The sequence below is a fragment of the Oncorhynchus kisutch genome, linkage group LG19 (assembly GCF_002021735.2).
Source record: "Oncorhynchus kisutch isolate 150728-3 linkage group LG19, Okis_V2, whole genome shotgun sequence".
Lineage (NCBI taxonomy): Eukaryota > Metazoa > Chordata > Actinopteri > Salmoniformes > Salmonidae > Oncorhynchus > Oncorhynchus kisutch.
In genome coordinates, this window is record NC_034192.2 from 31,217,911 (window position 1) to 31,232,445 (window position 14,535).

The following is a 14,535-nucleotide window of genomic DNA, read 5'->3' on the forward strand; positions in this document are numbered from 1 at the left end:
CAAATATGTGCTCATTCTTGTCAGACACATGAAGACCCATTGTAGCTCATATATAGGACTCAGATCTTATTCAATTCTGAGTTCTAATATTTGATTCTATGGTAGGACTTTAAGTCTGCTATGGTGGTCAAACCAGGGTCGACCATGGGAGATGGCTAAGAGGGGTTAGTACTCACCCTAGACTGGGCTTTGGCGTCTCCAGACTTGGCGCTCTCCTCCAGCTCCTCCACACTCAGCTCCTCCTCTGGCTCCTCTACGTAGAGACAACAGTCATCTGATTGATGTATTCATTTCTTAGAAAGGTTACTGCCAAAGGGGATATTACATGGTGACTGGCAGCATTGATACACACAGAAACATGTGCCGCATAGCATTTGGGAACAAGCATACACCTAATGAACTGTAGTGTTATTCATTATGAACATCCTGTAGACAGGTGGTAACCTCACAACAACTGTCCATGTTCACCCCCCCCCCCCCCCCCCCCCCCAAACAGAGGGACCACTTCAGCACACAGACCAACAGTCATTCTTTCTGACCCCCACCCACCGGTCCCTCTACCCATGAGGACCACTATCTGTAAATAAAGCTATAAGTGGTATACTGTATCTGTACATCTGTAATACCTATGTAATAACCCTCTGTCATTTGTAATTGGTCGAGCCCTTAGTATTACTGCGTAAGTGAGGTAGTGCACTTCATGTCGTGGCTGGCAGAGGTGTTAAATCTGTGTCACTAAAGGAGCAGGGGGAACCGTCCGTATGTGCTATGCTGATGCTTTACGTATCCCGTGTCTTTCCTCGCATGCCAGTGATTCCTGCCAGCATGGTGGACATAGCCCAGCCCTGTGCCTCAGCCCTAAAAAAAACAACAGTTTATTTAGCTCAGTCAACAGCGACTCCTTACCCCCATGAATCTACACACTCACGCTCCAACAAACACATTGCATGCACACACATTTATACTGAATCTGCATACACATACAATCTTCATTTATGCTGCTGCTACTCTGTTTATCATATATCCTGATGCCTAGTCACCTTATCCCTGTACATATCTACCTCTATCACTCCAGTATCCCTGCACATTGTAAATACGGTATACCTAACTGAGGAACTCAATTTAACCTTGCGCAATACCCTAGATGCAGTCGCACCCCTAAAAACAAAAAAACATTTGTCCCTCTAGTGGTGTGCTTTGGCAAAGTAGGCGGGGTTATATCCTGCCTGTTTGGCCCTGTCTGGGGGTATCGTCGGACAGGGCCATAGTGTCTCCCGACCCCTCCCTTCTCAGCCTCCAGTATTTATGCTGCGGTAGTTTATATGTCGGGGGTTAGGGTCAGTCTGTTATATCTGGAGTATTTCTCCTGTCTTATCCGGTGTCCTGCGTGAATGTAAGTATGTTCTCTCCAATTCTCTCTCGGAGGAGGAGGACCTGAGCCCTAGGACCATGTCTTAGGACTACTTGGCCTGATGACTCCTTGCTGTCCCCAGTCCACCTGGCCGTGCTGCTGCTCCAGTTTCAACTGTTCTGCCTGCGGCTATGGAACCCTGACTTGTTCATCGGACGTGCTACCTGTCCCAGACCTGCGGTTTTCAACCTTCTACGGACAGCAGGAGCGGTAGAGATACTCTGAATGATCGGCTATGAAAAGCCAACTGACATTTACTCCTGAGGTGCTGACCTGTTGCACCCTCAACAACCACTGTGATTATTATTATTTGACCCTGCTGGTCATCTATGAACATTTGAACAGCTTGGCCATGTTCTGTTATAATCTCTACCTGGCACTTCCAGAAGAGGACTGGCCACTCCTCATAGCCTGGTTCCTCTCTAGGTTTCTTCCTAGGTTCTGGCCTTTCTAGGGATTCTTTCCTAGCCACCGTGCTTCTACACCTGCATTGCTTGCTGTTTGGGGATTCATGCTGGGTTTCTGTACAGCACTTTGTGACATCAGCTGATATAAGAAGGGCTTTATAAATAAATCTGATTGATTTGATTGGAACGGACCCTGTAAATCGCTTCTTACTTTCTCGTATTCTTCTTACCTTTTATTTCTTGTGTGTTTTTGTTCTACCTCATGTTATTTGTAATATTACATTGATATTGGTAACTGCACTGTTGGGTTTAGCGCTTGCAAGAAAGTCATTTCACTGTACTTGTGCGCGTGACATAAAAATGTGAAACTTGGTCTACTCTGCTTGGTAAATTCTGTACCTTATGTGTTGTATCAGAGATACAGTACACCTGAATCAGCCATACCAAGCATTGAGAAAGGAATTCGCTTTCCATTCAGGCTTTTCCCAGTAGTACCAGAATAGCTTGGAGAGAAGTAGATAGATAGGAGGATAGGGGTAGGAGAGATGTTTTTCTGCCTTACACAGCAATCCCGGACTGACTACTTTACATGATCTGGTCAACGTCTGCTATTGTCATGGAGATTGTAGCACGTTCCACAGAGGGAGAGGCTCTGATTGGTGGGTAAGGGTGGGGCGGAGAGGATGAGGCAGGAAGTGAAATACAGAGTCACCATTAGAGCCGTGTGCCCTACCCCAAAAGCCTTAACATAATAGGCAAACAGACAAAGCAAAGGGGTTAGATTAGGGATGTGGTATGTTTTTTTATTGTTGTGTGAACTTTTGTGCACGAAGGGGGATGTCCTTGATTGCACTTAGTATTAGGGTTGGAGTGATTGTGTTGGGTTGTGTTACAAAGCCCTTCGCAGGGGTCCAGAGCTCTGTGGTCAATGTGTGTATGTCTTTGACTGTACTCACCTGGCTCAGCTATTGAATGCTGTCGTACAGGGGTAGTAGGGTGCATGCCCGGGGTAACTCCAGCAGCACCAGCCCCCCTCCTCTCATCCGGAGCCCTGCTGGCTGCATTGAGCTGGGATCGTCCCGCCTGGGAGACAGGTCTGACTGGCTGCCGCAGGGGGGAGGCAGGAGGGATGGAGAGGGAGGACGCAGGGGGAGAGAGAAGGGGGCCAGGACAAAAAGGTCTGGAAGGTGAGACCGGAGAGGTCGGGGGCGATTTAGGCAGGGGCACAGTGGGTCTAGTGCCCGGGGTAGATTTAGGGGTAGGTGGGGAAAGAGAGGAGGGTAGCGGGGAGGAAGAGGCAGGTTTCGGGGTGGTTGGGGTGTTGGCGGGTGATGGTTCCATGCCTGAAAAACAGAGGAAGATAAAACAATTTGCCGCTGTCTGGCTAAATTAGTTTTAACCTTTATAGACAGAGCTTTTCAGAATCATAAAAAAAAAAATCATGCCAGTACTCAATCATGGAAGCAATAGCCCGTGCATGAGGGTCGCACCAGCTGCGTGGAAGCACTTGTCTGTTCACACAGCTACAGCAGAGTACGGCCAGGGGGCAGAGAGAGTGAGGAGGACGCAACAGCTGCATGGCACAATCCTCTTCTGCTCCAATCACTCAACTGTCACTGCCAAAGGGAGCCCATAGCTTCCCTTCTGGACAAAGTGTTAAAAAGTGTCTCTCGACCAAACAACATGCCGCTGTGTCACTTTCAGTGCTTTTCTTGACCCCCCCGCCCCCCAAAAAATATGGTCCAAGTTCTTTTATCCCGAACTAACAAATAAAGAGCCTAAACCAATTCGACTTTAGGCACCACAATAAGAAGCTACTACCACTATTATGACAGGGTGACAGGTTGGCATGCAAGAGATGGAGGCACCATCACGTGTTCTGCTGCAATGCAGGGGATTTCCCCAAGCCAATGACTTTGATTTGACCGGTGGAAAGTATAATAAGCAAATGGACTCAGTCAGGTGACTCATTGTTTTAGACTACATTTAACATTTAAAAAAAGTTGGTGACCAGTTTAAAATATAATGCGAAACACGCGACTGTCGCTTTAAAAATTAGTAGCTATTCTTTAATCAATGCTAAATTGTGATATGACAGTCAACTGGCAGTTCTTCCTACGGACAATACAGCATGTCCAAAACAAACATGTCAGCGTCATTCTCTCACCTTCGCAGTCAAAGACTCGATCTGTGTTTCATCTAGTCGACAAGAAGCTACTAGAAATGTCCCCGATGAAGTTGTTCAGGGTCTCCTCTCATTCATCCCTTTCACTTTTTACAGTTCGGTGCCACAAGCGCATCTGTGATCAAACTCCACTTATAGCGAGGAGAGAACTCTTCCAGCTGTCATAATAAACGCCCACTTTATGTGTTAGGATTGGACGTTTTTTTGTGACGCCTTCATCTTCTCTTAATATGATTGGCTACGGATACAGGAAGTCGACATTTCCCTAGCTTTCTCTTTCAGGCATCACCAGTATACCGTCGAAATGTTGTCGCGCAGAGAATAGGTTGATAGGATGACGTCTTTATATATTTTCATGACATGATTTATGTGCCATAGCCTACATGCATCGATAAGAACTATACATCATACGTTCATGCACGCATAAAATGTAAATGCGGTAGTCACACCATGCCATAAGAATTACGCTGTAAAAACATGTCCAGAGATTCTCCCTGTGTAAACATTCCACTGAAGTTTACATAGCTTCATGCTCGATTGCTCTTCCTGGCTACTTCATCATGTGGCTGTCTCCTTGTTCGCAGGGAATTGCCAATGTCCGAGCCTTGAGCTGAGGCTGAGCCCGGCGACAATCACCGAGGTCTCTCGTATCGTCTACCACGGGTTCGCTTTCGTCCGGGTGCCCACCTCGGCCGCCGCGACATTGCACCTGGCGCTGGGCTCGCAGGTGATTCCGGGAACACCTCCACGTGTCGCCTTCATCAATGGGGCACCTGTCACCTTGTCCTTCCAGAATGTGGACAGTCAGTAGAGGTGGGTCGGGGAGTGAGTGCCAACTTTTTTAATGATTTTTTTTCAGTTACTGCAATGCACGTTTTAAAACAGCGTAAGGCATTCGAGTGTTGTTATTTCATTTAGCAGATTATTTATTAATGTGTTAACAGTCAGCATACGGAGCTTAGTTGTGTCAGTTCTCAGAACCGTTTAATGAATTTAGTGAATTGTATGCGTGTCCTACCTGGGTCAGTTCACCTCAGAGGCAGGGATTGAACTGCAGTCAGATGGTAAGAGCAACCTGTGTCACATCATATTGATGAGAATGATGATGAGAATAATATTTAGTGTATTTTGTATTTTATTAGGATCCCCATTAACTGTTGCAAAAGCAGCAACTACATTTCCTGGGGTCCACACAAAACATGAAACATGACATAATACAGAACATCAATAGTCAACAGCTAAAGTACAGAACTACATAAACTGTTAATCTGCATATTCACAACAGCACATCCACAACCCCTTCTGCTGGAGAATGACATGTCATCCCTACATGCCAGTGTGGAGCTCCCCTGTCTCCCCTTCCTCCCCAGGGCCTGAGGGTGCCCCTGCCCCCTGTCTGCTACTGGAGGAGGACCAGGAACCACTGGAGTCTCATACACAGATTGAGCCAAAGGTGGAGAGAAAGCAATAACACTCGTTTCCATTCACACAGGCAAATCATACTCACAAAAGCTGTTGCAATTCAAATCAAGTCAAATTTTATTTGTCACATACACATGTTTAGCAGATGTTATTGCGGATGTATCGAAATGCTTGTTTCTATCTCCAACAGTGCAGTAATATCTAACACTTCACAACAATACAAACAACAATTCAAGTCTATGTATATGGGGCAGCAGCCTCAAAGGTGCAGGGATACATAACCGTGTGGAAGCCGCCTAGTGATGGCTATTTAACAGTCTGATGGCCTTGAGATAGAAGCTTTTTCAGTCTCTCGGGCCCAGCTTTGATGCACCTTTACTGTCCTCGCCTTCTGGATGATAGTGGGGTGAACAGGCAGTGGCTTGGGTGGTTGCTGTCCTTGATGATCTTCCTGTGATATCGGGTGCTGTAGGTGTCCTGGAGGGCAGGTAGTTTGCCCCCAATGATGCGTTGGATAGACCGCACCACCCTCTGGAGAGCCCTACGGTTGCTAGCGGTGCAGTTGCCGTACCAGGCAGTGATACAGCTCGACAGAATGCTCTCAGTTGTGCATCTGTAAAAGTGTGTGAGGGTTTTAGGTGCCAAGCCAAATTTCCTCAGGATCCTGAGGTTGAAGAGGTGCTGTTGAGAATGCTTACTGTGTTCAATTTTTTTTTGAAAGCTTTGTGTGTGTTTCTGCTCAGAGGAATTTGAGAAGGACAGAGGCAGCCGGCAGCAGGCTCCAGGGATGGAGAGAAGCCCTGTGGGTGAGGAAGAGGAGGCAGAGTTGGCTCGTACGTTGGGTATCAGTGTGCTGCAGGAGCTGCTGCTCAGACACATACTGACCAGCACTGACCACTATTTGCCATGACCACATTCATGACTTGGACAAAGCCAATTTCTAAAATGGCTGAAGCTGCGGATCTATAGCTAACCTCCCCGTCCCGTCTGCCTGGATCTGTTTTCGGCTGAAGAGCCGAATCACGTTCTGCGCATGTTTCCTTACCTAAATGTAGATCTTCTTGAGTTATACAGTGTTGTTTTGAATTATGAACAGTGAGCGAACTTTAGAGCAGTTGGTGGAAACAATCTGTCGCATAGTCTACCTGTGTTTAGTTTCTATCACAGCACATATTTTGCCTAGTGGCGCGGGCTATTGAGTTTTTGCCATAAATGTGACCATTTGCACAAACATCCTAAAGTTCTTAAGAAATGTGATTGTTTTCTGTCTTACAGTAACCTTATACTATGCTATTATGTTTGGTTATGTTACATGGAATCAATAAGTGATCTTGCAGACATTGATTCAGCTTTGATATAACTTTATTAAACAAATACCATTTATGTCAGACTAGCCTGATCTCTACAAGACTGTGCGACAAGTAGAGGATCCCGCACATGCACAGAGGTCGTGAAGAGGGCTCGACAAAACCTATTCCCCCTCAGGAGACTAAAAAGATTTGGCATGGGTCCTCAGATCCTCAAAAGGTTCTACAGCTTCACCATCGAGAGCATCACTGCCTGGTATGGCAACTGTTCGGCCTCCGACCGCAAGGCACTACAGAGGGTAGTGCGTAACGCCCATTACATTTGGGGCAAAGCTTCCTGCCATCCAGGACTTCTATACCAGGCGGTGTTAGAGGAAGGCCCTAAAAAATTGTCAGAGACTCCAGCCACCCTGGAGTAGACTGTTCTCTCTGCTACAGCACAGCAAGCGGTACCGGAGCATCAAGTCTATGTCCAAGAGGCTTCTAAACAGCTTCTACCACCAAGCCATAAGACTCCTGAACATCTAATCAAATGGCTACCCAGACTATTTGCATTGCCACCCCCCCCCCCCTCCCTGTTCTACACTGCTGCTACTCTCTGTTGTTATCATCTATGCATAGTCACTTTAATAACTCTACCTACATGTACATATTACCTCAATTACCTCGATTAACCGGTGCCCCTGCACATTGACTCTGTACCCATCTGTATATAGTCTTGCTTTTGTTATTTTACTGCTGCTCTTTAATTACTTGTCACTTTTATTTCTTATTCTTATTTTTTATTATTATATATATATTTTTTAACTGCATTGTTGGTTAGGAGCTTGTAAGTAAGCATTTCACTGTAAGGTCTACCTACACCTGTTGTTTTCGGCAGATGTGACGAATACAATTTGATTTGAAGCTTCAGGAACTTTAGTGTTGGAAAGAGGGGTCCAGGAAAGTTGGATCTGCAGCCACTCCGTTCTAACAACCACACTGAAACACTGTCTTTATTTCTACACCTCTCTCTCAGTGAGGGACTTTGAGTTGCAGCTCTTGGGAGTGTTTCTTGCCCAGGAGAGGCGGAGCCAAGATCAGCTGAGGGCAGAGCTAAACAACCTGCAGCTGGGGTTATGCTCAGGTCAAGGACCAGCTTTCCCATGACTCCTCACCACTCAAACAACAGTGAATTAAAGTGTTACTGTGTACTGTCTCCCATTGTAGAATCCTTATGCTCAGCAGGCAGTGTTCATATTCATTTTTTTTTAGGTTGGCCTCTCTTTTTTTTTCTCTCACTTTCCTCCTCTCTCTCACCATCTGTAGGAGCGTAAGGAGTGTTTTGAGTTTGAGCTCCAGGTTCTCAGGGCCTCCAGGGAGAGCCCACCCTCACCATGGAACTATTACTTTTTCACACAGTTAAGAACAAATTCTTATTTTCAATGATGGCCTAGGAACAGTGCCTTGTTCAGGGGCAGAACTACAGATTTGTACCTTGTCAGCTCAGGGATTCGATCTTGCTACCTTACGGTTACTACCCTAACGCTTTAACCACTAGGCTACACTGCCGCACCAAATGCAGACGAATGAATGTGGGCGAATGAGAGAGATGGAAAAAGAGAGTCAGAAAGAAGTAATGATAGGGAAGATAGGGGGATTCATTTCTTAACAGTTCTATTGAGGTAGTTATAAATGAAACCTTATTACTAGATTAGTGCAATCTAGTTGGAGGGGATGAGGGTATTTCCTGCTGTGGCACTTTCCATTCAAACTGTTAAACACACCCACATACACATTTTTCCATGTATTGGGTAATAATCTCAAGCCCGAGGTATAGAATAATTTGCTTCTTATGAGGCCAATCCCTTTCATTGTTCTAATCTCCATCAGGGTGTTATTTGTGGGACAGCAGTGCTGGAGTTGGCATCAAGTTAATGGCTCATCGTAGAGATCACAGTCGTGTTTAAGGCCAGACAAAAGAGCTCATAGAAGGGTAAGAGAGTCTCATCCTTTCCTTATCCCTGTCGGGTGGTGACTGCTTTAAGATGATAGGACAGGATCAAGCCTCATGTTAGGCAATCACCGTATTGATGTCATCTATTATACAGTTCATTAAGTTCAGTGGTCAGGGAGGACTGGAGGTGAAGAAAAAGATCAGACCATGATAACAGAAATATTACCTTTTTATTTATATATACAGTACCAGTCAAAAGTTTGGGGACACATACTCATACAAGGGTTTTTATTTGTACTATTTTCTACATTGTAGAATAATAGTGAATAGATCAAAACTATGAAATAACACATGTGAAATAATGTAGTAACCAAAAAGGTGTTAAACAAATCAAAATATATTTTACATTTGAAATTCTTCAAAGTAGCCTTGATGATAGTTTTGCACACTCTTGGCATTCTCTCAACCAGCTTCATGAGGAATACTTTTCCAATATTCTTGAAGGAGTTCCCACATATGCTGAGTACTTGTTGGCTGCTTTTCCTTCACACATACCATCTCAATTGGGTAGAGGTCAGGTGATTGTGGAGGCCAGGTCATCAGATACAGTACCACCACTCTGCTTATTGATCAAACTACCCAGCCTGAAGGTGTGTTTTACCTGTATTTAACTAGGCAAGTCAGTTCAGAACAAATTCTTACTTTACAATGACTACCTACCCCGGCCAAACCCTCCGCTAACCCGGACAACACTGGGCCAATTGTGCACCGCCCTATGGGACTATGATGCAGCCCGGAGTAAAACCAGGGTCTGTAGGGTCTAGCACTGAGATGCAGTGCCTTAGACCACTGCGCCACACGGGAGGTCATTGTCCTGTTCGGGGAAAAAATTATAGTCCCACTAAGCGCAAACCAGACGGGATGGCATATCCCTGAAGAATGCTGTGGTAGCCATGCTGGTGCCTTGAATTCCAAATAAATAACTGACAGTATCACCAGCAAAGCATCTTCACACCTCCTCCTCCATGCTTCACCTACTCTGCATCTCACAGAAACACAGCGGTTGGAACCACAAATCTCACATTTAGACATATTTCCAACAGTCTAATGTCTATTTCCAATGTTTCTTGGTCCAAGCAAGTCTCTTCTTCTTATTGGTGTCCTTTAGTAGTGGGTTCTTTGCAGCAATTTGACCATGAAGGCCTGATTCACGCAGTCTCCTCTGAACAGTTGATGTTGAGATGTGTCTGTTACTTGAACGCTGAAGCATTTATTTGGGCTGCAATTTCTGAGGTGCAGTTAACCCTAATGAACTTATCCTCAGCAGTAGAGATAACAGCAGAGATAATAAAGTAATGATGGACTGTCGTTTCTCTTTGCTTATTTGAGCTGTTCTTCCCATAATATGGACTTGATCTTTTACCAAATAGGGCTATCTTCTGTATACCACTTCTACCTTGTCACAATACAACTGATTGGCTGGTTGAGAGAATGCCAAGTGTGTGCAAACCTTTCATCAGGGCAAAGGGTCGATACTTTGAAGAATCTCAAATATAAAATATATTTTGATTTGTTTAACATGTTTTTGGTTACTACATGAATCCATATGTACTATGTCATAGTTTTGATGTCTTCACTATTATTCTGACTGGTACTGTAAATATATAAAGTGAGTTACAGTATTTACTGTACTGATCTACCAGTACTGATAAGGAGAGACGCACATGAAGAAGGGAACCGCAGGTAACCATAGCAACCAACCAGGGTTTGTGTTAGAGCGGACAGTGACGGGGTAGTTAAATATATGTATCCATTACCAACATTCTAGGGAATGCGCCCCTAGTGTCCACTACCCACCCTTTTAAGTTCCCTTTGTAAGGAAGGGAGCTGTTTTTCAGAATGGAAAAGCCTGGGTACCACAGCAGCAGTGGTAACTTGTGACTGAGATGCTGCCTTGATAATGATGGATAGGATTTAGATGGTGCTATTCCAAGTGCTCAGAGAGCTTTATATTGTAACCGGACACCCAGCTGAGGCTGTGCGCCAACGTGAGATGTTGCTTGCTGTTAGATCGCGGCGAGCAGCCTCACTTCTCCATATTGATCTGCTTCTATTTTTAGGCTCTGGGAGATGTGAGGATGATGATGAAGATGAGAATAAAGGATGAAGCCAGGGAAACAGAAGGGCCACACTAAACAAGGACCCCAAGGGGCCGTCGGTTGGCAGCTTTTCATGTCTGTTTTTTGTTCTGTTTGTAGATTTGAGTGTTTCTTTGTTTCTGGGGCGATTTTGTTTGTTTTGTGCGATGAGTCAGTTCTTGCAGCCAGGGGTCTTTTGTAAACTGTTGCTACACACAAGCTATGTTTGTTGCTAGTGAGTGTGGGCTTTAGAGTGTAGCTTCGTTAGCAGCTTTTCTAATAAAAATAAAAACATTATTTCCATGACATACACTGACCAGGTGAATCCGGGTGAAAGCTATGATCCCTTATTGATGTCACTTGTTAAATCCACTTCAATCGGTGTAGATGAAGGGGAGGATATAGGTTAAAGAAGGATTGTCAAGCCTTGGCACAAATTGAAACATAGATTGTGTATGTGTGCCATTGAGAGGGTAAATGGACAAGACAAAATATTGAAGTGCCTTTGAACGGGACATGGTAGTAGGTGCCAGTGGTGTAAAGTACTTAAGTAAAAATACTTGAAAGTACTACTTATGTCGTTTTTTTAGGTATCTACTTTACTATTTATATGTTTGACTACTTTTACTTCACTACATTCCTAAAGGAAATGATGTATGTTTTACTCCATACATTTTCCCTTTTGAATTCTTAGCAGGACAGGAAAATGGTCTAATTCACACACTTATCAAAAGAACATCCCTAGTTATCCCTACTGCCTCTGATCTGGCAGACTCACTTTGTTTGTAAATTATATATTAGTGTTTGAGCGTGCCCCTGGCTATCCATACAATTTAAAACCAAGAAAATTAAGCAGTGTGGTTTACTTAATATAAGACATTTTAAATTATTTATACTTTTGATACATAACTATATTTAGCAATTACACTTACTTTTGATACTTAAGTATATTTAAAAGCAAATACTTTTACTCAAGTAGTATTTTACTGGGTGACTCACTTTTACTTAAGGTATCATCAGCAGAGTTTCATTTTCTATTAAGGTATCTTTACTTTTACTCAAGTATGACAATTGGGTACTTTTTACATCACTGGTAGGTGCCAGGAACTGAAACTCTGCTGGGTTTTTCACACTCAACAGTTTCCCATGTGTATCAAGAATGGTCCACCACCCAAAGGACATCCAGCCAACTTGACACAACTTTGGGAGGCTTTGGAGTCAGTGGTAATTTTAGCATATAAATCTTGGTGGGGCAAACTCCCAAAATGTTTTTTAGGTGCATGCCAGCAAATCCACAACACAACACTAAACAGTGCATTAATTGCACTATAACAGTGACAAACGGTTCCCACAAACTGTTAGAGCCTACATAAAGCTGTCCCAACAGCAGGGCTTTCTTTTCAGCACCATGGAGGGAATCCTTACAACTGCTACACCTGGCTGTCAGCAGTCTGGCAGTGAAACAGTTCATTCAGCCTCATTTACTGCCTTTTCAAAAAACATAGCTGATATGGCTGACTTGCTTAAAAAATTGTCGTTTCTATTGACAATTGAGATCTACTGTACAAACTATGGCATAAGGGAGTGATGAGCGGATAAGGAAATCCGTCATTTCAATTAAGACATTTATGAGCGAGCTTGGACGGGCGTAGTCAATATAACTATTTGTTCAGCACTTTTGAAATGTACAGCACATAATTCAGAACCTGGCCCGGCCTTACAGTATTCTCCTTGTACACCAAGTCAGAACCGTAGAATAAATAAAGGGGGCATATAAACAGACAATGAAAGCTCTCACTTGAACGAGAAGGTGGCACGGCGGTCCTTGTGGGCAGATTTTGTCATCAAACTTTGTCGTCAAAGTCAGACATTCTCTGGATTTATGCTGCTTTCAAAACAACCGTTAACTCTGGAAAAAAACCAGGTTGAATCATGACGTCAGGGATCTTCAGGTCGGAGCTCTAGAAAGAGGACAGAGTTCCTGACTTGGAATTCCAAGTTGGATGACCGCTCACAGTGTATTTTCCCAGTCGGAGCTAGTTTTTTTTCCAGAGTTCCCAGTTGTCTTCAACTCACTGAAGTCTGAGATTTCCCATTTCCGAGTTTTCAGTTGTTTTGAACGCGTCAGAAGTCATGCTGGATTGACAGCATGGCCAATGTATTCAACCTTTTCTGGACCATGGTGTGTGTGACTGTTTATCGTTTTAAGCTTGGAAAAGAGACCCTTAAACCCAGACTTGGACCACACACACTCTCCACTGAATAGCAGGCTAGTGATTGCTTTACAAAGCTTGCAGTTAGCCACTGATTCCTTCCAAACCACTCATTGTTGAATTTGCGATTTCCAACTTGTTGTGTAATGTTTATGTCCAATGGCCGATGAGCACCGATAAATTTAATCTATAATTTCTCTTCATATGATTAGGATTGTAATGATTTGCCAGTATATTGTCAACTCGATTCATGATGATAACTGCTTGTCTAGCTTGCTAGCTAAGATTTTGAAAGTATGATGCTGACATGATTAGTCCAATCAAAGCTACGGTAGATATAACGTGATTTGACGTAATTTTATCTCTGGCCAATGACCTTGAGCCTTCTCTTGGATGGGCACTTATAATGTAAATCTATGGCAGCACCCAAGGGGCCTGAATTTTTGAGCTCTCCCCATAGATTTTGCGGCGACGTAGTGTCCCCATGAGTGACAGAACACTGAGCCAATCACGGCGCAATTAGAGAACATTACCAACCCCTACGCTCCGTATTTTCCGCTGGCTGCCCCACCACCACAGAAAGTACTGAGCTAGGCTGAAACATCTGCATTTTGGAGCTGCCTTATTCAAGAAAGCAACTCCATATTCGGACGGTGTTCTCAATGTTTTGTACACACAGTGTTTAGTCTACATAACACAATGTACAGGCTGTGTTAAATGTTTGCCTAGGATGCTAATAAACGCACTGCAACGGTTGTTTACTTTTCTACAGCTGAAGCAAATATACCCTTTCCATCCTGAGCCCACATTTTGTTCCTTCCGTGCACTGGCCACACAGCAGCTTTTCATCTAGATATTCTGAGTCTGTGTTATGACGCTGGCTGAGGAACGTATAAAAGTGTATTTGTAAAGTAAAGATCAGTACTGGAATGTGTAATGGAACGGTTCTGTTACCATGGTTCTGTTCTCATACACCGTTCCTCACAGACAGATATGTTTACATTCCGTCCGGTCTTTCAATGAACAGGAACAAATAAATAAATGGCACCCCAACCACTTTCTATACCAATATGTAGTCTGTGCAGTGTGTTTGAGTTATGTTCTGTGTGTGTTTTGGCTGCTGCTTTGGGTAAGGATGTGGAACATCAGACTCATGTAGTCTGTGTAATAGAGGGTGAGTCATGCCTACGAAGGCTCATTTACTACACATGAAGCATTACATCACTACTGGCAGGCTGTGACAGTGTGGGACTAGGATCAACATTGGGAAAAGGCGACATTTCGGAGCCTGTACTGTACTGCCTGAGAACATGGACATGGGGGAGAGAGGGGGATCCAAGGGATGTTTGATGTGTGTGTAGGAAAGGGAGAGAGAGAGAGAGTGGTGGGAAGGCAGGATCACTATCAGTAGCTTCATTTGATGATCTAAATCTCCATATAACTCAATCTCTCGCAGGTCCCATCTGAGCCCTTCAGACTGTCACTAAAGAAGCTGGTTCATAATTTGTTTAAATTG

General features: G+C 44.1%; 1 protein-coding gene and 1 long non-coding RNA gene across 3 annotated transcripts in view; one reads left to right on the top strand and one right to left on the bottom strand.

Moving 5' to 3' along the window:
• Positions 1-4,296, bottom strand: part of LOC109864666 (wolframin) — a 12,361-nt gene extending 8,065 nt beyond the window's left edge. For both annotated transcript variants that reach the window (XR_002251470.2, XM_020452533.2), the window contains exons 1-3: positions 3,986-4,296; positions 2,775-3,161; positions 177-253 (exon numbers count right to left, since the gene is read on the bottom strand). Coding sequence is in view for 1 of the 2 variants with exons in the window: in XM_020452533.2 (XP_020308122.1) it covers positions 177-253; positions 2,775-3,159 (462 nt within the window). In the remaining variant the exon portion in view is untranslated. The remainder of the gene's footprint in view (positions 1-176; positions 254-2,774; positions 3,162-3,985) is intronic.
• A 267-nt stretch (positions 4,297-4,563) lies between these two features.
• LOC109864334 (uncharacterized) lies at positions 4,564-7,930 on the top strand. Its single transcript, XR_002251432.2, has 3 exons — positions 4,564-4,816; positions 5,289-5,456; positions 7,751-7,930. It is a non-coding gene; the product is annotated as an uncharacterized LOC109864334 (long non-coding RNA).
• The last annotated feature ends 6,605 nt before the right edge of the window (positions 7,931-14,535 follow it).